Genomic DNA, 24,211 nt, shown 5'->3' with positions numbered 1-24,211 from the left:
GCAACTCTTGTTCTCTTTGTCTTCGGTTAAATACTGTAAAATGGGAGTATTACTGCCTACATCCCAGGGGTGCTCTAAAACTTAAAATAAATATTCTCTGAAAAAGTTGTTGACAAGTTCATGTCACACGCACTGCAGAAAAATCATGTTGCATAAGCACAATGCTTTTCAAAGTTATTAAACAAGTTTGTTTCCTTAAATATTTGTGAAAAACAGCAAACCTGTAATGTTAAGATACTAAACATGTAGATTTCCTCTGCTAACTACTGACTAGTATTAAAACTAAGTATTTTACTACCTAGCGTTTTTTGGGCAAGTACAAACATGAGGTTGGTGGTCACATAAGGCTACAATCTAAAGGCCGTACCTGCAAGCACCTGGCGGAATTTATTTGAGGTTAGGGACAGACAGATACTACAGGTGCAAAGGTGCAACTTACCTTCATCACCTTCAACATTTGCCTTTCAAAGGACCTACACTGCTTTTGTCTTACAACCAGCATTTTTTTCTTCTGTTTACACACACGAACAAATATATTACCCATATTTATGCCGCCTATAATTCATGATTAAAGTTATGAGTGAATAAGGAATTCGACTAATTCAGGTCTAACAAGCTGAAACAAGACAATTTTACTGACAGTCAATTTTTTTTTTATTAGTAAGAGGAGAACTTTATATAGAGGAGCTGTATTAATTTGGGATATACAACATGGTATTCCACTTGATAGTGTAATCCAATATATCTGTAAGTGAAAAATTGCAAAGGTAGGATTTTTAAACATTTAAGTGAAGGCAAGTAAGCATTATGCTGCTTTAGACAGCACAAATGGACAATCAACATTAAACATGACTGATTTTTAAATTCTTCATTGCTCAGCTGGAGGAAAGTATTACAAGGCCAAAAAAGAGAGCTGTGGACAGCTGGCTTTGTGCAGTACCAGTCCTCTGCCTCAATTTTCAAGCCATTCATTTCTTTGGGGGGAAAAAAAAAAGAAAGGAAGAAAGGGAAAAAAAAGCAAAAAAGAAAAAATCTAAACTAGGCCACACAAACGTACAAAGCAAGCTTGGGTCTCTAGGACTTTCATTGTCTCAGGGAGTCGTCGCCACCCTGAACCCTCATTAAAACCGAAGAGATGCTGGAACGGCATTAAAATGAATGCAAACCATTTGCCGCAATCTTCTGCTCACGCCATCTCCAAATGAAGGCAGGCATTGCATAATCCAGGCAGCTAGAGCTCCTGACAGGTGGATGATTTATGCTCATAGTCGGAAGAATCGGAGAGCCTGCAGAGGACACAGCGTGAGCAAGGTGGTGGCGAGACAGATGCTCTCAGTGGGCTTGCAGAGGCTGGCAGGCTCCAGCTAGCTCAGGTGCAACTTGAACACTTTAGTACTGAACTCATATTGCCTAGATTCCAGCACAGCAAGATACCATTTACAATATTATGTACAGTAGATATACTATCAAACCTATCTGTGTGCTATTTATCTCTCTATATTTGTGTATATATACACACACCAAAAAAAATATTATTTTTTTTTTATTTGCAGTTCAACTTACGGTGTTTATGTTCGCTCTGCGTGTGCATATTCTCCATCGGAAAAGAAAGGGCAGATTAGGACAAATTCTGCATTGTTACAGTCACGCAGCATAAGTAAAACCACCAGAGTTGAACAGATGTAAGTGGGGGAAGAATTTGGCTCTAGCTTTCAGAGAACAGGGATAGATCTGGGATACTGAAAAGCCTTTCAATGTTTTAAGACTGTTTGAAAGCTCGGGAAGAAAACGACCGGAGGAAAGATGAAAACATCCCCAGCTCCAAACGTATCGGGGTATTCTAGTCACTTATGTGTCTGTAAAGCACAGGAAATGTCACAATCATACTGTTCTTCAGAAAATGCATAATATTAGCAAAATATAACGAAAATGACACTCGTGTCATCTACTTTTTGAATCTTTCAATGGAAAGAGTTCTGTGTTATTCTGAGGTATCTAAAAATCCCATCCAAAATTGCAGTATCATTTCCAACCACGTAATTCAGCTTCCTATTCAAAAAGGAAGTATGTGTAATAGATACGGGGCTTTGAACTTTCCCTCCTGTTCTGTAAGCAAGATACTATTTTTTTTTAAAAATAATCACACACACAAACAAGGTATTATATCTGTTTGTGTCACACAACTATACGTTCATTTGTTCTTTAATATAAAAGGTGAAGCCAGAACTAAATTATCTTACCTTAAGCATATCAACAAAATAAACAATTCACTTGCCTCATACCAGGCCCACCACATTTTCCAGTGAAACCTGTCACTTAATTAAGTGTGTAGTTTTCAGAGGCAACCAAAGAGTTAAAGCATTCAAATGTGCACGCTCTAGGTTATCTGGGTTGAATCTGGGACTTTGCTGACTCTCAACTCCTTTCCACTTTAACAGATGGGGTCAAAGGTGGAACTGCAGATGAGAATTAAAGACACATACATCCCTTTAATCAGATAACACATTCAAAGACTTGCAAATTCCCAAGAAGCCACTTTACAGGCACGTGTCATGGGCTATTCCATAAAGGGGGAGGGAACTGTGGAGAGCAGGGAAAGAGGACTTATTTCAGCTAACCAGCATTAAAAAAGGCAGGAAATTAGAGAAAACAAATGGGAACAAAACGGGATGGATTGCTAGCATTCAGAATGCTTTCTGATTGCACGCGTCTCCCTAGAGAGGAACTCCGATGTTTGAAGCCTTCACACTCTGCATCCAAATGCTTTTTCTAACTTCATTAAGCAGCCGTGTTTAAGAATACTTCATAAGAAGTATTTTAATTAGAGATGAGCTGAAGTATCTTGCCAGTATGGATATCTCCAGCAATACCAGGATGCCCAGGAGGAAATACAGTCATTCAGCCAGACTAGTACTCGCAAAATAGTGCAGGTCAGGTAATGAGAACCTCAAGAAATTAATGATTCTCTCTCCCACCTGACCAGAAAAACACTGCCTGGAGGATATGTGCTTGCAGCAACTACTTTCTCATCAGCATTCTTCTGATATGATTGTGGTAGGAAGAGGAAAAAGAATAGAAAATCATGAAAATGAGAGAAGATAAAAAGAGAAGAAAGAAGAATCTTATGCCATCTTAGCTAGTCTGTGGCTTTGTTCTCTGATTACTTCATTCCTTTGCATCTCACACAAGACCAAGCAATGGGGCGTGTGGCATGCTGTCAGATGAAAAGCATCAAAGATACACCTGTACACACCAGACTCCAAAGTGTTCTCACCTCTCTTTTTGACTAGAATACAGTCAGAGATTTGTACTTTGGGGTGATGCTCTTGAGGGCTGTTGAAAAGGAGGAGCCTATTCAGTCCCTTTATAAGATCACTACACTTAGAGCTTCCCTTCTCAGCCCGATCCTTCATCTGAAGTATAAATTAGTCGAAACTTTTCTAGTACATCTTTGAGAGAGAATTCATAAAAGCAATAGATTTAAACTGGTATTTTAGAACAGCTTTCTACTTTTTAAGGTAAACATTAATTTTCCTATTTTGCTATTTAGCAGTCTCACCTGTCTTGAAATTGGACGCTTAAGAACTTTCATTAAGAGTCTGACAAGGAAATCAGCAAGTGGCTTGTGAACTTAAAAATCAGTTCACAGTAAGACCTCTCCTAACACTCAACAATCATGGGCAGGTGCCCTCAATCTGGATCCAAAGTGTATTTATGCCACCTCTTAAGTCATCTCATCTTAACTGATTCCACAAACTATACCCAGAAATGCACTAGTTCTGGTGACTTATGACAAATATGTTCCTCTTCTCATGTTTCAGTGGAAAAGCCTGGGGATTGGCCACGCAATGAAACCTAAGGTGCCTGTTTCTTATAGTTTTCATTGAATTACCGAAAATATGAAAATGTGATAGAACTTAGGAAATGTAGACAACGGACACCATTGCAAAACCCAACTGGCAGGTTGTCACAAAAAGCAACATGTGGCTGTACAACTGTTTAACAAATGATATAAGACTGATCTGTTGATTGATTCAGACCACAAGGAAAGACATGTCCCATCTGGAAAGCCTTTCTTCAGTCAGCCACCCACAGGACTGAAAAGACATATTAGACAGAAACAAAGGGCAATGGTGATGCAATAAATAATTTTGATATGGCTGACTAAAAATGACAAGAACAGCACTGCTGTACGGACTACCTCTTGGCTAGAAAAGGGAAAGAAAAGGAGACAAAAGATGAGGATGATGCTCTTTTACTGTTTGTTGATTCCTAGGGTCTGCATGTGCTCAGCATGCGGCAAGTTACCAACATTCTCTCTTGTTAGTCAAGCAGTTTTGCTGCAAAACATTTGCAGCACACCAACAATTCTGCCACTGAGGGCACAGACTGAAGTTAAGCTGATTGTAGAACAGTATCACGTGGACTTTCTTTTACAAAGTATTTTAATTTTTCTAAATTAACTATTTTAATAATTAACTGTTTTAACGTGGACTGCAATAAGATCCTATACAAGCAAGTTATACAGAGTGTTGATTTGGGATCTGCTGCACTAAAACGGTAAATCAAATTGACATCTGATCTTAGACCTGATGATCCCGAGAACTAAAACCAGATGCTTAAGAAGAGAAAAACAGATAAACATATTAACTTTGTTGGAACAATAAAGCGCAACCAGGAAAATACTGATATTATTCAGTAAATGAATATATTTAACATAGCTTATATTTGACTTTCTCCAGAATCATTAATCTACTAAAAGACTATTGAGGCTTAAAATAAAGCTATGTTTTTTATTTATAAAGATTAATAGTTACATTAAGTCACTATTATGAGGGAAACAGACTCCCACCATAGTTTCCCTTTTTTGTCATATAAATACCCAAATAAAATAGAAAGAAAGAAAAAAGAAAAGGCTGGTTAGATGAGATCTATTACTAGAACAGCTAGTAAGCATGGCAAAATTTGACATAATCACAATTCACTGCTGAAGATGACATTTATTTCAGATTTCAGGCTGTTGACTTTCAACCACAAAAGCCACATTACAAACTGCAAATGAAATAATATTGCAGCCTCACACAGTGACTCAGTGAGTAGAAGTGACAAAGACTCACCACTGGTAAAAACATCTACAGCTTAAAATGGACAACAACTGACCAGAGAGAGGACTGTGGCTTAGTTACATTAACATCCCAATAAACCATGTTGATTCAAACCTTTTTTTTTTTTTTGTAGGACAGCAGAGATTTAGAAGTGTGAAGTATTTGAGGGCTAGCACTATAGGAGGTCAGAGGTAATGACTACAGAGAGCAATATGAGTGCTTCTCAACACAGTCATTGCTTTGGCTGAGTGAAGAGGCCTCAACTTCCAAGCTTTCTGGTGCCAATCCACGCCAAGCAGCAAAAGTCTGCCTGTACATCTGCCACATGGCTTCTACTTAACAACACCTACATCATCGCAGCACTTCACCCCAAGTAATCCTACCATACATCTTGTTGTTTCTACTAAGATTTTACACAGCGGAAGTTTTACTGATGAGACAGGAGTGCTGTCCAAGCAAGGGATAAGTAAAAGATTAAATGGGGTTGGCTCCAAAGCGGCATTTTAGACATATGTGCATATGCATCATGGCTAAACACACCTTCTACCCGAGATGCCAAACCTATTCCCCTCAAGCAGGGGATGTGCAAATATCTGCACTGCAGAAGAATACAAATAACATTAATGACACTTTTTACAACATGACCCCTATTTAATATAGGGCAGGACCCATGTATAAGAATACAAGCACTCTGCAATAAATGGCAGTGCCATATTGATGTATGTGTTTATGGGTGGCAGAGACCAAGAATGTAAGGCAGCTATTTGTCTGGGAGCTCATGGGAAAAGATGCCATATCTTACACAGTCCTACATCCTTCAGACTTGTCTCTACTTTCCCTTATCACTTATATTGCTGTCACTGTACTTTCAGTGCATAAGCAAATGTTCACAGAGGCTAAAGCCACTGAATATCTTTTTTAGAAAATGGAATAATAATTTCTAGAAAATTAGAAAGATACTGCTTCCTTATTTTAGGATCAAAAGAAAAAATATGACAAATGAGGATGTTCAGTTAACAACCTCAGATTGTACTAACATTTTCTCATCATAAAGTGATTAATTTTTAATGGTATTCCAATTTAATGTGAATCTGCAGAACCTATTCTCTCTAATTCTGAGGAAGTAATAGGTAAGGTATGTGCATTAAGAAAAATACCATAGATTTTAATCCCATGCAAAATCTTTCAAACTACTATTTTTAATAACAAAACTACAAAGTAACTATAGGCCAAATGCATTCTTCAACGATGCTTGCCTGGCCCTGCAAACAACTGCAGTCACTGGGATTCTCACCAGCGATGACTGTGGGAGCAGAATGAAGCCTAACATCTAATCCCAAGGAAGCTGCAGATGAGTGGGACAGCAAACAGTTTTGAACCCAGACCTACAGATGCTAACATGAAAAAAAGTACATTCATAAATCTGTGGAAAGCCAAGAAATGTAAATAGTTCTCAAACACAGACATACGCTTTCTCTACATTCACTTCATACCACATCTTTTATGAAAGTGGAGTATCTGTACAAAGGGAGAAGTGCAAAACAAAATTCTATCTGGAAAGAGAGAAATTTTCTTCAAGGACTGAGTCCAGTGACTTGCTGGGACTTCTCTGTTTCATTCTCACTAAGATTATGAGGACCAAAAATGTTCAGAGGCAGAGCATAAGCCAGACTGGCACAACGCTGCAATACAAGCACCGTGAGAACTTCTCAGAAGGCCAACAGCTGGCCTTAGCTGTAGGTACTTTCGCATGATTTCTAAAACCAGAGAGAATATCCACATCTCCAATATTTGCTTTTTCTTGAGTATTTTTTAATGTATGACTAGAAGTGCTAGTTGCTTGAGCTCACTAACCTGCAGTTGAATAGGTTGTCCTTCCTCATCAGTTACAGAGAGTGGATAGTCATGAGCCGTGTTTTAGGGCAGACAAATTGGGCTGTCAGTTCTAATGTGTGAACTGGGCTATCAGGCCACTTTTTGGTTAGGAGGAAAAAGGCCTACTTATGAACACCAACAACACTTAGAGATTAGTTTCTATTGTTTCCAAGGAGATTTAACAGGTCCCAGTATATATTAAACCAAGCACAGGTTGAATGAAAGAAAGAAAAGGAGAGCAAGGGGGAAGGAGGAAAGAAAAGGAAGGAGAAGGGAGAAATTGAAGGTGGGAAGAAAAGGGGGAAAGGGATGGAAAAGGAAAAGTGGGGGGAAAAGAAAGGGGAAAGGAGGGGTAGAAAGGGGGAAAGGAGGGAAGAGATAAGCGACTTCCAAAAAATATTGGCACTAGAAACCAAACTCCCTTATAATACATTGAAACATACAAAAGGGTCGATATTCAGAAGAGACTTCAACAGAAGACACACTGTGTTATCTCTTGATGTTATAACACAGAAGCTTTGTTTAATATCCTGCATTAATGAAGGAGCTCCTTAAGTGTAATATTACAATGGAGAGCATAAGAAATACCGCTGAGGTCAACGCCGTTCTATTAACTGTCATCCTGTACAGAAATATTTTCTTTGAATATCATTAATGCTTTCTCCTTCCCTTTGTTCTAATTTCTGAAGGCAGCAGAAACTAAAACTTCCTCCACAATAATTTCTGCTTTCTTCTTGGCAGACTAATGGTATTAGACTTGTGAGCGAAATTTACCTTGGCAATGTCTTATGCACAGGTCTTTTCAAAGGATATGTTGTTAGGAGGAATCCTATTAAGCAGGCTTTTTTGCTAGCCTCAAAACATAGGTGATAACGCATTTTCAGTTATAAAGAGGATTGCTTAGTTTTATTTATTATTTTGAGAGAGAATCCATTAATCTGCTCCTGTGCGTATCGTGCATCTCTTTACGTAAGAGTAAACTCAAGCTGCCTGTTCTCCTTGCTGTATCGGACTCATTTTCATAGATTGTCAAAACCAGAAAGGATCAATATGATAATTCAATCTGATCTGCTGCTTAACACAAGCCAAAGATGTTCATACTGTAATCTTTGCCTAATAAACTCAGTAATTTATGCTTTAAAATACACATACCTCTTTAACAAAAATGTATTCTTATATTTGAATTAATGAAATCTCTCAAAGCGTGAAGCAAAAATACTTTATAGAACCCCAATTTTAGCATGTGAAGAAGTTTAACTAATCTGTAACAATCTTCTGGTTCATTACAGTACCGTGACCATCTAAAATGCTCAAGCATTTTAAAACCTGTCAGCAACTGCTTTTATTCAGATCAGTGCTGACGGAAAAAAACTTAAAATACAGAATTTCTTTAAACACAAGGCAGATTCTGACTACTGCCTTAACACTGCCCTAGGGATGCTGAAGTCACTTTGAGGGACTGTATGAAACCTTGTAAAAAAACCCAAGCAAACCAATGAATAAGAAGCGTTAAGGGAGTGAGGAGCGTAAGCACAACATACTACCTGTGCTACTATGGTGGGAAGGGTAACACTGAAGTCAGCACTGCCAGATGACGAGCTTGGAGAGTTTCTATTCATTTTTAGAGCCTGAATGACTGCGAACATACTAGCAACAGTAAAGCTTCACAGACACGAAAAGGTATACTGCTGATTTCCCTATAGCACAGATTGCTAAACCTGCCAAACATAGCAATCTAATATAGCTCCACCAGCTTCCATTAATACTATGTGAGGATCTGGCCTCCATTTTTAATAGCTGGACTAATTAAGCTGGAATTCTGTCACTCGGTCTATTCTAACTGGGTACAAAGTGGCTGATGATAATTTGTAAAGGCCATCCATTCATAAGGAAAATAAAAACATACTTACATGAAGGAACCCAAATTTTCTGCCATTTCATTATGGTATAATTTACTTTTCAAGTAAACTTAAATTTGTTTCCTTATGTATCACCCACTTACAAACTACACTTCCTGAAACAACAAGCAACGCAGATCAGCCACTGCAAACCACCCATAAAAGATTCTGAAAACATCCGGTTATCAGATGGGAGATATATGGGAGATGTTTCGGTGTCAACAGTCCTGTAAGAAGTATGAACTAGCACTGCTCAGAACTGTAAGAGCTAAGACAGGATACAGTATTTCAGATGGTCTAAAAGCTGCGTTAGCGCCAATCAATGGGTTCCCCTCTGAACTGTAATTTTTAACCTTGCTACAATGTAGGGACAGATAAAACTTGAGTCTTTGGCTTTGCCTCCATGGAGAAAACTGAAATATATGGGCTATTCTCTTGAAAAAATAGTTATATGAATGCTGCCTCTGAAAGAAAAAAGTAATTTTATTTTGGAATAATTACTCTAGTGGAATTATTTCACGTCAGCAGCTATTCTGAGCAAGATCTGCAGTATAATAAACTTGAACTAAGATCTTCTGTCACAGACACATGTCAGTAAGCAGTCCCACAGATAGTACCAAAAGGCATTTATGTTGTTTCATGTGTTATCGTGAATCTGAGAGAATCCACCAAAACATAAGCACAGTCAAAGAAACTGTATTTCAGAAGAATGAATCGCTATCCCTGAAAATCTGATTTTTCATAATGCTGACACACAGAATTAAAAATAGAAAAATGTAAAATTTTTTCTTTGAGTAAAGTGTATTCTGCTGTGCTGCTAATCACCATTACCTAGGAAAGTAAATGAAAACACGGCACCCTTACGTTTGTCATGTGTTTAAAGGCTGATCAGCATCTGCTGAATGCTTCAATAGGAAGCATAACACATACTCCAAAAACCTTCATACATTTAGACTTATGTTTTCAAGTACAAGTCTATGGGCTAAACCAAAATGAAGTGTTCCTCTGGATCGCCCTGTAGTAACTGTCTTGTGCTACTCAACAGGACACGCAGACAGGAGGCAGGACTTCAATCCCATGCCAGCTCAGCCCAGCTTTACCCTTCCTTCTCTAGCTTCTGGCCCATGACTTATAAAGCTGTTAAGAATCTTGATCTAGGTGGCTATGCTCCATCGACGTCCTTGAGAATACGTGAAGAAAACCCCCTCTCCACCCTGTACTGCATGTAACCAGAGATCCAGTTCCCTCCTGGAGTTTGACCCCAAGACACAGCCCCAAATTTCTAACACAAGGTCTCCCACAGAAACACTGGATGCTGGATGAAAAGCATCATTATCTTCCTACAATAAACAATATAACATGCAGCTGTCATAAAAGAAGCCACTCTATATATTTGCTGTAAGTGGTTTTCAGACCTTGCCCTAAAAGCTAAAATAAAACTCAGGATCTTTTTACAGGCACTGTGATTTCTATCATGAATTTTGTATGACAATTCACAAAATGACAATGTAATATAAAGTCCTTCCAAATGTGAAGGGAAGAGCAATGTCTAGTAATTGTTTCATTTAGGATTACATTTAAAAACTGATTGTTAAGGAAAATTTCTAGAAGAAAACTCCCCACTAACAGGGTAAGATTTCTGGAGAAGATGCACACTGGCAGATGTGTAGAAGTTCTTGTAAGGAATATGATGCTCCTTTCAAAGCTGCTTAAACTTGATTTTATTTCATTTCTGCAACTAAATTTTTTTTGTAAATAGATTTAGGCTGTCAATTTCCAGGCATGCTGTGCCATCAGCATGTAGAGACTGCTGTGACAAACGTGGAGGCTGCAGCAGCAAATTTTATTATAAACTGGTAATTGAATTGAACAGGTTTACATTTGAATAGATTTACTGCAGCATGATCTCCGACATGCTGCATGGGACTGAAATCCTTGTCTGTACGTAAAGAAACATTTAAGACACAATAGGAATTATTTCAGCTCAGTGTAAGTCCATGCTAATTAGTAACTTTACACCACTTTACACATAAAAAAAGTATATTGACTTTCTTCATTTTGCGCATAAAGGACGTGGTCAAATCCAAAGCCACAAACTCGTCTCCAGACATTACCATAGGTAAAACCAACACGACCTGTCTTAAAACCTACCTTCCAAGAAGAACAAAAGAAAAAAAAAATCTCTCTATTCCAAGTACAGTCCTGGAAGTGTACTATGAATCAGTATGGTTTCAGAAGTAAAAGCAGGAAAGAAAACAAAATGCCCTTGTAGGTTCTTTTAGGTTGTCCTATTAGGTGGTAAGTAAGCAATACCTGTAAAGATGGTAAGCTATCTCTCCTCTAGACAAAAAGACTCAGTAATTAAAAATAAGTAGAAATCTTACTGTGTTTTGACAGAAAAACTCACACAATAAGAGTGGAAGAACTATGATGTGCCCAGGAGTGGGGCTAACAAAGGAACCTTCTTTTAAAGGGAGTTTAGTTATTTTGTCATTGTAGAACTTTCAGAAAAAGGTATGTACTTTTAGGGTAGACAATTATTAAATTCTGACTAAGAAAACTTGTGGGACTGATTTGCATCCATAGACAATGATCTTTCATGCAAAAATTCTGATTCACAACCTGCACCTGAATTGTCTAACCAAATTATGTCAGTTACCAAAATCACGTGCAGAAACATAGTAAATCTGCACACAGTTTTGGTAACTGAGATAATTACTAATTTGTAGAAAAGTCACTTAACATCCTCATGCAGCCCCAGAAGCTGCACACAGATTAGATTGTTTAAATATATGTGTTAATGGATGTGCAATGGTGCCCCCAAAATCTAAAAGAAAAGGTCTAAACCAATTCACCTGTATGTATTCTTGGTAGCACTGTTTGATTTCCAAACAAGTTGCTCAATATATCTGTATATTAGGTTACTAGTGATATAGGGTCCTAGCTTACTAGAAAAAGGCGTTAAGAAACAAAGTCCCTTTCAAAAGGTGCCATACTCAGACATTTCCTTTCTTTCTACAGTTTGTCTAAGCATCACAATTTAACTTTTAAGTAACTGCTCCTAGTGCTCAGTTATATGAGGATTTTGGCAAGTAAAGAACCCTCCCACCAACCACTGGAAGAGAGGGTCAAATCCTGCCATTCTTACTGAGGCAAAATCCCCATTGAAGCTGACAGGAGTTTTGCTCAAGTAAGACTAAGGACAGCAGGATTTGGCTCACAGGATCATAGCATCTGCCAAAGCAGTTGCACAGAACAAGGTTTATTCTTAGTAAGTATAATCCAATAAGAATATGTCTGTAGGTGCGTGATAGGCCTAATTTGTCGATCATCTCTCCACTGGTCTCTGTTGCTCTTGGATTTTACCCTGAGAGCTGTATACTTAAACCTGCTTTAAACTACCATCAAACAGTTTGCAAAAATCGGCCATCTATTACAGCTGACTTTTTAAGCACTGACAAAGCAAAATTGCATGCGACTATTTTAAAGTGGTTGCTTAACACAAAGTACTCTACACTGGAGACAATATTTAGAAAACATTACGTTGATTTTATTTTAAAAGGTTATCTAGCCCAGAAGTCCATCACATCTTCTGTTATTCTTTCTTGGTGGTAACAGTGCACTACAATAATAATGTATACAATACATGCACATAAAAGTGTATTTTTGTGTATTCATTAACAGCAACAGAAGTACGTGGCAGCCAACCAAGACTTAAGAAATTGCCTCTTTCGGTAACAATGATGAATTGGGTTCCAGGTGAGACAGTACTCTTTCTTGGAAACATTTTCTTATATTTATTTACCTGTTATTCAATATCTTAAAAATGTAACTGATGAAACTCAACATATACTTAAAAGTAGGGGCAGAGGTTCTCAAACGCTTTGAAAAAAAAAGAAAAAAAAAAAAAGAGGGGTGTATTCTCCTCTTCTGATGTCATTATTTGCTCCAGTGTAGTTACAGTAACTTCAGTAGACATACTCAATATTTGTACTTGTTTAATTGAGAACTGACTCTTTTGTTTGTCCTGATGAAATGAAGACTGAGTAAAAATAAGGAAAAGAAGGCAAAGAGTGTGCTTCTGCCAAAACAGTGACAGCTTAACAGTGGATAAAGAACAGAGGAAAGAAATCTTTGAAAATTCATGATGTTAAAGCGTTAAGGAAAAAGAAAGGATATATTCTGATGATTATTCTATTAGTTACCTACTGAAGGAGACTGGATGCTGGAGTACAATTTTGCTGTACTACACATAGTTAGAAATATTCCACAGAAGATGAAATCTATGTAGATACACCATGATTACATAGCTTAGAAACAGACTGTCAGGAAGAGCAAGTACACATGAAAATTGCCTTTACAATAACTGATGAGAACACTCACCGATCTCTCTTCTCTCCTGATTGCCCTACAATTGTTGCCTGCATTTGCTTGCATATTGACTAGATCGGTCTTACCTTCTTTCAGCATGCCAACTTTTAGACACTTCATGAAGCGGCAGGCTTGGCAGGACTTGCGTCTGCGCTTTGTGATTTCACATTCATTCGTTGCTGGGCAGCTGTATTCTATATTACCTGCAACAGAAAGTCCAGGAAGAGAGAGGTATTCAGAATCACTGACTAACCAACACAACAGATATACGAAGTACTCCTACGATTGCCGTTATATTTAATTTTGGAATATATAAAGACTAAACAGTGCTGTAGAAAAGAAACACCTTTCAAGTAAAAATGAAAAGTCGGATTAAAGGATGAGCTTTTTGACTTTTTTTTTTAAAATCCAGACAGCTATGTGGAAAAAAATAAAATATATACACAAACACACAATTATTGTGAGCCTGTGTCTGGTCCCTAGCAAAACCATTCACATAGGTTATTCCTGCTGGTAGGAGGAGGAAATTTTGTCATTTATTGTGTGTATTGAGCCACATGCTTAGGCTCCTAGCCTGAGCACTCTTCGTTTCCTTTTTTCACTAATTTTATCAGTCTTTCTTTGTCTAGAACACAAAAAGGAGACTGGTGTGTTTTGCTGCACAATCAGCTGTAACAGGTACTACAGAGCTTCACCCTTCCTCTTCCACAACAGCAGGCCCAGCGTATCAGGCAGGGCTCAGCATCATTGCTACCACCCCATCGAGCACGTTCAACAGCTGCCGGGTCAGATCTCTCAGCCAGGACATCTTCCCCTCTCTCTATACTTTAGACAGAGTTCTTGTATTGACAGGTATCAGAAATAGGATCATTCCTACCGAGTTGTCAGAATAACAAAAACTAGGGGAGATGTTTGCCTCGGTCTCTCCCAACTGCCTTTAAGGCCTAGAACAAGCTGCTGGATCGTTAAATGTGAGCCCTCCTGGGCAAAGCAGTGTCTCCTTTTTTTTTTTTTTTGTTACTGCTTAGTACATATTGTTTACCCTCAAAATAAGGAAAAAAAAAAGCCTGAAAATTAATGAGTAAAATACATATGCACAATTTTCTTTACTTTTTTTAAAATCGCATCTTTGGGTATCCAAGTCCAAATGGGAGAATGTCTCTTCTCTTTTGCCCCAGTACCACTGCACTTTTCATAAAAGAGCTTAGCTCAGCTTATTCATCTGCCCAGCCATGCATCCTATTACCCATGACTACATTCAGTATGACAGACTTTGCAGCAGTCAGAAGTTTCACCAGGAAACTGACTTTTAAATAAAGTATCTTCCCCATCAGCCTGTCACATCTTGCTTTAAAGGTATTTCTTTACTTTCTAACCCTTTCCCCCTGTGATTAAGTGCATTAGTATCTTAATGAAAATGCATTCTGTTTATTGCCCTCTTGGGAAGCAAGAGGTCATCACACCAAATGCATAAATTGTCATCAGAGACAGTCCGAGCATAATTGCAATTTTGCTGCTCCATGTTTGCTGCACTCAGGGTCCGTCAAAGTCCCCTGAAACATGTGCAGGTTCTAATAATTAGCATAGAGTCTGCCTGGGACCACAGCATTGATGAAATATTTCAGAGTTAATCACACTTTGTAAACACTGATTTATATTGACTACCTTTCTCCAGACTGATGTCTCCTCATTAAATATCACATTAGTGGATTGCAGGATTGCACAAAGACTCAAATGCTCAGCAACTGCTAATTCAACAGGAAGTAATACTTAAACCACTTACATCTATTGAAATTTGGTTAAGTATTTATGATAAAGGAGGTCTGTGTGGTGTAATGTATATTCTGCCAATACAACCAGCATACTTTGCACAACCTTTTCAGGCCTTTGCGGGCTTTATTTCTCCTGAACTTTGCTGCATGGCTGACTTAGCAATGCTGGCGAGTAAAACAGATCTCAGTACGTCTGAATGCTAATGGTTCTTGTTGACAAAACTCAAACTTCAGTTTAGTTCTGTTCCCCTTCCTTAGCTCCTGAGATGAAAGCTATTTAAGAAACTGAAGGATATGATGCGTGGGAAATTCGGCACAACAGTTCCTGCAAAACTTCTTTCCCATACACATTAATGAAGTTAGGAAATAAAAGTTCTGAAAGGGTATGTAGGAAAGGATGTTAAGGGCAGGCGTAAAAAAAATTCCCATTATCCTTTCACACTCTAACGAGGCATTCTTAGTGCCTTAGTGTGAGGCACAACCACTACACAGGGAAACCTTCAAAGACATTCACAAATTGTATCTAATTAATGTCATCATATTATAGTAATAAACGTATTACCATCCCCATTTAAAAAAAGGAAGCAAGGAATCAGAAATGATTTGCACAAGATCAAAGATATCTTTGCACAAGGTCAGAAATGATCTCGATCAAAAACAAGATCGAGACTACAACACAGAACTTCAGGCAGCAAAGCTCTGTACCAAGGCAAGCTGAGCACTCCCACTATAGCCAGAGCCCTTGTGCGAAGGCACAGAGGACAAAGCTACAGACGTCAACACCAAATAGTAGTACTCAAACCAGGAAAATAGAAGCAAGATTGCTTATTTGCCTAAGTAGACCCTTCTAATCTATATCCTGACATTTCAGTCTCATGCAAAATTCTGTGAAACACAGCAAGGGTCTGTAGTGTGCAGCATATTATGCACAGACAACGTAACTTATTCTTCCTGCAAATTCTTGCCACTTAAAAAATTCTCAAATGAGCTATTATTCTAGTCACTTAGATTCTGGTACTTTAGTTTCTAGTCATTTAGATTCCAGTACTTTAGCTTTGAGGGGGAATCTTCTCCTACCGATTTAGGCTGCTTTACTTTAATGAATTATATTTTACAGCAGATGTTCGATCTTAATTTTTGATGTTAGAAAATAAACTTGGAAGATGTTGGAAAGAGTTCCTCCAATGAACTCAGTGGAGTTAGTAACTGGATTTATTGCTGCAGCAAAGATCCGTATCTTACCAATGGCCATAGCTGGTTCCGCTAAAGTATTTCAGTATTTTAGAATATGGCTAGACCACAGTAAAAGTTCAAGGAAACTAACATTTTGTCACCACTTCACATATGAATGCAGTATTCTATCAAATATCCCCACAGGTAAATTTCATTTCTGTCAGTGAGAAAAAGGCTCATGGAATTTTGCAATGTATATATACCTGGATATATATCATACTCAAAATGCATTTCACCTAGCACTCAAAGTACCAGTGGATATATTTTGGTAAAAAACTAAATTTGCTGCACATTGCATGTTATTAGAGCTCTCATAATTTCTTATTTACTTCTACACACTGAAAATAAAAAAACATACACCATTTTAAGAAGTGTGTGGGAATCTGCACAATTCCATAGGTATGCTACATCCATTCAAGATGCTCAGATCTGCATTTTATTTCAATAAAGAACATTTGGAAGGAGGCTCTACCATTTACTCGTCTACTGCATGATGCTAGAGGCTGAAACTGAGCAGCTACTAAGAGTCCAAGTTGAGTTTGCCCAGTCCTGTCAACAGCTGGAGAGGTAGCTGTGTTATACAGTGAACAAAATCAACATGGCAGCTCTGAGTCTTTAAACTGGACTGACAAGAACAATCGAGCAATTTATAATATCTCCTGGCTGGTTTTCAGAAAGAACTAGGCTCTGATTACTTATTTCAGAGGCTTTTGTACAATTAGTTTGCAGGCAATATAATTTTCTCACTTACTCCTTAATAGAATCGTGCAGCTAGCTGGCTGATAGAATAACAGCGTATATGTAAAACTCCTGCCTCAAGTGCCAGGGGATAATTTGTATATTCCTTTCAGTAGCGTAATGGACTTTTACAGTTTGGCAGTTAAAGGGCTGAGTAATGTAAATTAGTATGACGTTTGAAAATAAAAATATATGTCAAATTCTCACTCCCCAAACACACTGCCCTGTGCTATAATAATACAATGGGATTTATGCCAGCCTGAGCATCTTTTCTCTCCTCATGCACTGAGGAATGTTTATTTTAAAAGAGTTTCTTTTTTCTGCTAATTTTTAAAATTTTATTATCTCAGACAAAAGATGAGAAAATACTTCTAAAACACAGTGCCTATCAAGAGCAGCTGAATCACAAAAAATATGATGCCATTTGATCTTGAGATAGCAGGTGAACTGCTAAAACGCTGCATAACTGGCGCTCTGGTTTTAGATGCTTCAGACTGTCAGATCTTCAGACGCAGCTTGAGCATAAGTGGGCCAAGATACCATTTTTTCAATCCCACAGATGAGGTTTGGAGGTTACCTGAATGAGATGTGGAGTCATAGTACAATTTTAATGGTACAGGGACTTACTTGATGGCTTTACAAGCCGGGCAATCAACTGGACTTAGACAAGATTCTCAAGACCATTTTGGCCATTTCTTGCACAGAAGTAACAGTGACGCTCAAGGTAACAGAAGAGGAGGAGTGAGAACCATGTCAAAGAAGAGGCCACTGAAAGCACTGGGCGTCTTACCCCAAATGAAGTTACTGTCATCAACAGCTACAACTTTAGAACTTCACAGGTCTCAAGAGTGTGAAGTTGGCTGTAGAAACTGGCTCCAGTCTGGGGGACAGGGTGAAACAGGGATCTCTCTTCCAGAAATACTGACAAGAATTGCAGAGAGCAATTCTTAGCAGAACCTTTATTTCCCTTTTCACACTATGATATTTGATATTATAGCACTAAAGATGTAAAAGGATTGCTATGAGCATATGCTCAGAAAATCTTTGGACAAGTAAAAGACATGAGGAAGACTGAGATACAGGGTGAATGTGTGTTTGGGAAGAGTAGCCATGAGGCACTTACAAAAGCAGGAGGAATGCTGAAGACACCAGTACTGAAACTTTTACTGTGTGCAAGTGTAGGTCCAAAAGAAAAAATAAAAACAGAAAAAAAAAAGGCATCAAAACAACAGAAGGGAATTAATTATTCCTTCAATGTAATAATTTTATGCTATAATCAGCTCATGAAACCGCATTTCAGTATCTATTTATATTCAATAATGCCCCATTTTTCTCCCAAACTTTCTCTTTGAGCTTCTGTAACCAAACATCTTTTTTGAAAAACTTGTATTTAAAAAGCAAGTATTCTCATTATTCTTAATAGAATCACTGGATGTAAGTCTTTCTGCAGTAAGATTTACTCCAGGTACCACCTTCATGCTCTGTTTTCTTGGGTGACAGACCCAAAGGAATACACCTGCTTGTCTGTGGACCAGCACGCATGAAAACTGCAAAATGAAGGGTAGCCAGGATTACAGCTAAAGGTCTTCTGGGCATTAATAGAAGAGAAGTCTTAGAAAGAGAGACAGGAGAATCTACGCCAACACAGAGAGTGAACTACAGAAGTGAATTACGAGGTCACACATTGATATGTAATCCAACCAGAACAGAAAATAATAGCTCCTGAGAAACTGAGAAGTAGGTGCTGTTGGAAATAAAGAGTAACAGGGTAACTCAGGAAAAGAAGGATAGAGGAAAAAGTTCCAAATGGACTTAAAAATGCATTTGATGTTTATAGGTCTTAGCAAAGCTGAACTGAGGAAAGTAAAAATATTTTCCCTCAGGTTAAAGTTTCAGTTCTTGCAGACTCTGTTCCCTACTTTGCAGTCAGAACTCAACTGAATTTAAGCATGAGTAAATATTTTCACAAGTAAAAGTACTCTTATCGATAAGGTTTCAGAAATGGGGTCCGGTTGGAATGAGGTTGCATCTGAACCTAACTGAATCCAGTTTTGGCTGACAAATCCTTAGATGGATTCACCTGATACTGTAGAAAGCTCTATGAATTATAGACCTATGAATTCTGCTACATGTCATCTGGAGCTTATTAAGCCTAAAGTTGACTGTATTCATAATTTTTTACCCAGGAGACTTCAGAAATAATACTGCATACACAGAGTTACAGAACATTTTAAGATTTGGTTCCTAAATGTCTCCAATATTTTTTTAAGGGTTATGCTTACATTTCTGTTGCTTGTGCTGCCTCTTCAGTTACAATAAGAAATTCAGGAGAAGCAGCTAGTTTTTAAGTAGTTCTACAGTGTAAGATGGTATTTGACAGAGGGACATGGACAGATTAAAAGTACATTTTAAATGAAACCACTATATTCAGTTGCTTGAAAGAAACCAGTGTACTATGTTACTGAACTGTAATATACTTAGAACTTCCAAAATGCATTTTTAATTTCTTTTTCTTTTATTCCTAGAAAGCAACATGAATGTAGATTGAAAACGAAATGTAAAGGTGATGCTGGTTGGTTCTGACTGCATGACATTTTTGCATCAACCTCTAACTTTACATACATGGGTTTCCAGCATCATAAAAACCACCATAGTTTTCAATATGAGGCTGATATTAGGGGGTGTTGAATGACACCTTTAAGGGCCCAACAACCTCTGATTCCCACTGGAGTCAACCTCTTTATCTTCAATAGAAATGAAGGGTATTTAGGTCATCTTAAGAGAGAATCAACGCTTTGAAGACACAAATAGAACTGATCCCCTGCCACCTGGGAGTCGCTGTAGAGTTGTCCAAGTCAAAGACCGAATTATCTACATTTTGTCCCTACTGGTATTTAATCTAGGTCAATTTTGATACATCCTACCAAGGTAGCATGGAAAATTGCCATTGTTTGTTTATGAGCACACAGAATATCTCAGTCTGTAAAGTTGCAAATCAAATGACTTTCACAGCAGTAAAAAAGTCATTAAAAAAGTTATAGAAACATTAAAATAAATCATTTGCTAACTGAGACTTCGCATGTCTCCAGTTTCAAAATAGACAGAGCTTTATAAGTGAGCTGGAAGCTTTCAAATAGAGATCCAGACCTAATTATAATGGCATTGATACATACCACTGTACTAGTCGTACGATTTGTAAACCACATCTCTTTGTGAGTATTTCTGATGGATTTGAAATAGCCATGCACAAATCAGGATGCTCATCCTTATTCCCTAATAACCAAAATGCAGCATATAATTTACAAGGCTGTAAGGAATGTAGAGGTAGTAAAAAAGACAGAACCATCCGTACACTTTTAAGCTTCTGTCTGGTTCTCAGATTTCAGTGTGTTTATATTTTATTGTCTCATCTTGTTTGGCTTCCATAGTTACACAATGACATTACGACAGGATTAAAAGACATGTTGGAAGGAATTAAAAATACTTGCTCACTGGTCCGGTTTGCCCATAGGCACAGAGAAACCAGGGGAAAAAGGAAGATACCCATCATTGCTTGCTTAAAATATTCTTTGAAAGAAATGCTGATGCACAGACTTTCACTTATGTAAGGAAGGTGAATGCTTTAATCAGGTAATGATGGACTCAGGTGACATTTAGTGTTAGGTTCACTGGAGGGCTGCCATCTTTGCACCAAAGCCAAGGTCCACAGACTACTGCACCAAGATGCAAGCCTCCACCTTATCTGTCTACGAAAAACCTATACTCTTAGCTACCTGTAAAGATGCTGAAAAGCCAGAAAATCTTGCTTAATTTTCTTTCATTTTCTCCACAAAAATGATGTGTAGTATTACAAGAGTAAGTTTTGAGAGATGCAAATTAACCTTTGGAAGCCATTTCAGTCATGTGCAACTTCGAATCAAACTTTACGTTGCCCATTTCAAATGTCACCTTATCTGAATTTACATAGTCAGTTCTAACTTTCCTGAATAAAACTTCCTGATTAGAAAAAAAGTATATATATTTACTATGAAGCATTTGTACATTTACAAATCAAATTGGCGCAGTAATGGGTAAACACTCTAAAGAGGGTTGACAAACCTGAACACTTAAGGGTGAACACCTTTGTTCACCGAACAAAGGACAAAGCAGTTTAATCTAGCTCATAGTTTGGGCAGGCTTTGAAGACCATAGGAACTACATTACTGCAGAACTGTAGAGCTGAAGGCTCTTAGGCGATCAGCATAAAATGAGATGGCAGACTTAGTCTAGTTCATGTAATGACCAAAAAGGTAACAGTATTCCCAGGAGGGAATACTTCTTGTTTGTGTTAAGAGACATGGACAGGCAACAACTTTCAAGGATAAAGCTCTTAAATGAGACAGTGAGGGTATGATTGCAGGGGTTCTTACTACTAGTGCTTTACTCATCCTGCCTATAAACAGAAGATTGCTGTCTCAATACTGTTCATCCAACAGTTTTTCCCTAAAAAAATAAACATATAAACAAACAAAAAAAAAAACCCAAAGCCCAAGAACTACAAGAACCATTGCATGCAAAATATTTTAGCTTTTGTGGCAATAATTCAAATGCTGTCCAAGGAAATAATAAGTAAGCCCTGACACTTTTGCAACAAGCCTTACCAGGAAGGCAACATACCAACACCTAGGCTTTTCAACACTGCCTTTTCATGCAGTTTAAAGAGTCCAAAGATGTCAGTCCTGAAGATTTGGAAGAAAGTTGCAGGCCATTATGTTAGAGAGATGAAGGCTAAAATAAAACAAAATAGTAAACTAACTGTGAATCTGTAAGTCCTATCATCTTTCTACTGAAAGGAAGAATAGCATTTCAAACCACTCGCAGAAATGCTTAAGTTACAGGCACTGAGTAATTACATATTATTAATGCAAAATGTGTACTTACTAGTCTTTATGATAACTGAGCAAATAAAAATTATGAGAAATGTATTTACATTAAATATTCACTACAAAATATCTAGTAAGTGCAAGACCTCTGTGCCAAACACAAGACTTTGCACCCAGCTGACAACTGAAATTTTTTTTTCCTCTCTTTTAATAAAAGCTAGGAGTTTTCAAGATACTACAGTGCACAGCAAAAACTGTGGAGAGACCCTAAAAATCAATGGACCTGGAACTATTTTTAGATGTTGCTATTTTCTGCTGTCCCTGATGTTAAGCCAATTTTGGGGAGATTTGGCTGTGTATGTGTTTCTGTGAGACATTTGCAATCAGCCATCATGTAAATTATCCCAGAAGCAAACTGAGAACTGCAGCTGACTGGGTACTAGGCTGAGCAGAGAGAACATCCAGTTCTCCCATCCCTTGTACATCACAAAAGGGGGCAGAACGTCATTAGATTCTACTATGACTTAAAACGACACCAATTTTACATATTGAGTTGGCTTTTTGGTGAGTTTTGTTTTGTTTTTTTAGGCAAGTGATTTCTTGTTTCTAATTTTTTCTAATATTATTGATTTTTATCATAATCTGTGCATTCCTTACCACAGCCCCAAATGTATTTCTCTGCTAAGTTAAAAATACATATTCAAAAAAGACAAAATTACACCTGCTTACAATTCAAGACAGGGTTCATGTAATTTCTTTACTGTTAAGAAAATCATCAGGGATTGCAAGAGGCAGGAAGAAGATGAGGGGAAATCCTTCAGCCAGGAACAGGCATTTTTTAGACTAAATTGCTGTCATCTGAAAGGGAATGATAATCTCCATTACCCTTAAAAAACAGGTGTATACTCTACGTTAGAGCAAAATTTGCCTCATGTAAGGGGTTACTAGGTATCCTGTGATGCACTTCACGTCTTTCTTACGCAAGACGCTGGTGGTGTCCAGATAACTGCGCTGGCCCTCTGAACAGCTGCCTGTGGCTTTCACCTACTGAGATTTCAAAAGACTCCTTTGAAATGGAAAGAATGGAAAGACTCCCATTGACTTAGTGGAAAGGACATCGGGCCTGACTGGAACACAAGATGTGCTTCATAATCTAACTTTATCAGCTCAACCTCGCTCTCACTGAAGTCAGGGCAGTTTTGCCCATGATTTCATCAGGAGTAGCACTTAGGTTCTACTAGTCTGAGCTAATTTAGTAACTCACGAATGATAAACAAGAAAGGTTTGGGAAGTTAAATATTCTTTTTCACTGAATCTATGATTAAGTAACCCCAATTAAATTAGTAGCAATTAAAGTAAGCAATTCTATAAGCAGCTGGCAGAGGTCTCCTGATCGCTCGCTCTTGTTCTTGTGGGGGACTTCAACTTCCCAGACATCTGCTGGAAATATAACACAGCAGAGAGGGAACAGTCCCGGAGGTTCCTGGAGCGTGCAGAAGACAACTTCCTAACACAGCTGGTGAGGGAGCCAACTAGGGAAAGTGCCCTACTGGACCTGCTGCTTGTTAACAGAGAAGGTCTTGTAGGGGATATAAAGGTTGGAGGTCGTCTTGGGCAGAGTGACCATGAAATGATAGAATTTTCGATTCTTGGTGAAGCAAGGAGGGGAGCCAGCAGAACTGCCACCTTACATTTCTGAAGGGCAAACTTTGACCTGCTTACGAGCATGGTTGAGAGTGTCCCTTGGGGGACAGTCCTGAAGGGCAAAGGTGCCCAGGAAGACTGGTCTTACTTCAAGGAGGAATTCTTAAAAGCTCAGGAGAAGGCCATCCCCAATTCGCAAAAAATGAGCAGATAGGGAAGTAGACCAGCCTGGCTAAATAGAGAGCTTTGGCTGGACCTCGGGAAAAAAGGGAAAGTTTATGATCTTTGGAAAAGAGGGTTGGCTACTTATGAAAACTACCAAGATGTAGCGAAGCTATGCAGGGCGAAAGCTCAACTCATCTTGGCCACCACGGTTAAGGATAACAAGATGAGGTTCTTTCAGTATATCAATAGAAAAAGGAAGACTAGGGAAACTGTAGGCCCACTAACAAATGAGATGGGTGCCCTAGTGGTGGAAGACACAGAAAAGGCAGAGCTACTGAATGCCTTCTTTGCTTCAGTCTTCACTGTTAAAGCTGTCCCTCATGAATCCCAGGCCCTGGAGGCAAGGGGGAAAGTCTGGAGAGAGGAAGAGTTTTCCCCAGTAGAGAAGATCAGGTTAGAGACCACTTGACCAAACTGGACATCCATAAGTCCATGGGCCCTGACGAGATGCACCCGCGAGTGCTGAGAGAGCTGGCAGATGTTATTGC

General features: G+C 38.3%; 1 protein-coding gene across 50 annotated transcripts in view; it reads right to left on the bottom strand.

Annotated features, from left to right (window-relative positions):
* The window catches only part of ESRRG (estrogen related receptor gamma), a 405,634-nt gene that overhangs the window by 99,387 nt on the left and 282,036 nt on the right, over positions 1 to 24,211 (bottom strand). For all 50 annotated transcript variants that reach the window (XM_074579431.1, XM_074579402.1, XM_074579424.1 and 47 more), the window contains one exon: positions 13,336 to 13,452. In XM_074579431.1, coding sequence (XP_074435532.1) covers positions 13,336 to 13,452 — 117 coding nt within the window. The remainder of the gene's footprint in view (positions 1 to 13,335; positions 13,453 to 24,211) is intronic.

The sequence above is a fragment of the Larus michahellis genome, chromosome 3 (genome assembly GCF_964199755.1).
Source record: "Larus michahellis chromosome 3, bLarMic1.1, whole genome shotgun sequence".
NCBI classification, from domain to species: domain Eukaryota; kingdom Metazoa; phylum Chordata; class Aves; order Charadriiformes; family Laridae; genus Larus; species Larus michahellis.
This window is presented reverse-complemented; position numbering and strand designations above follow the sequence as displayed.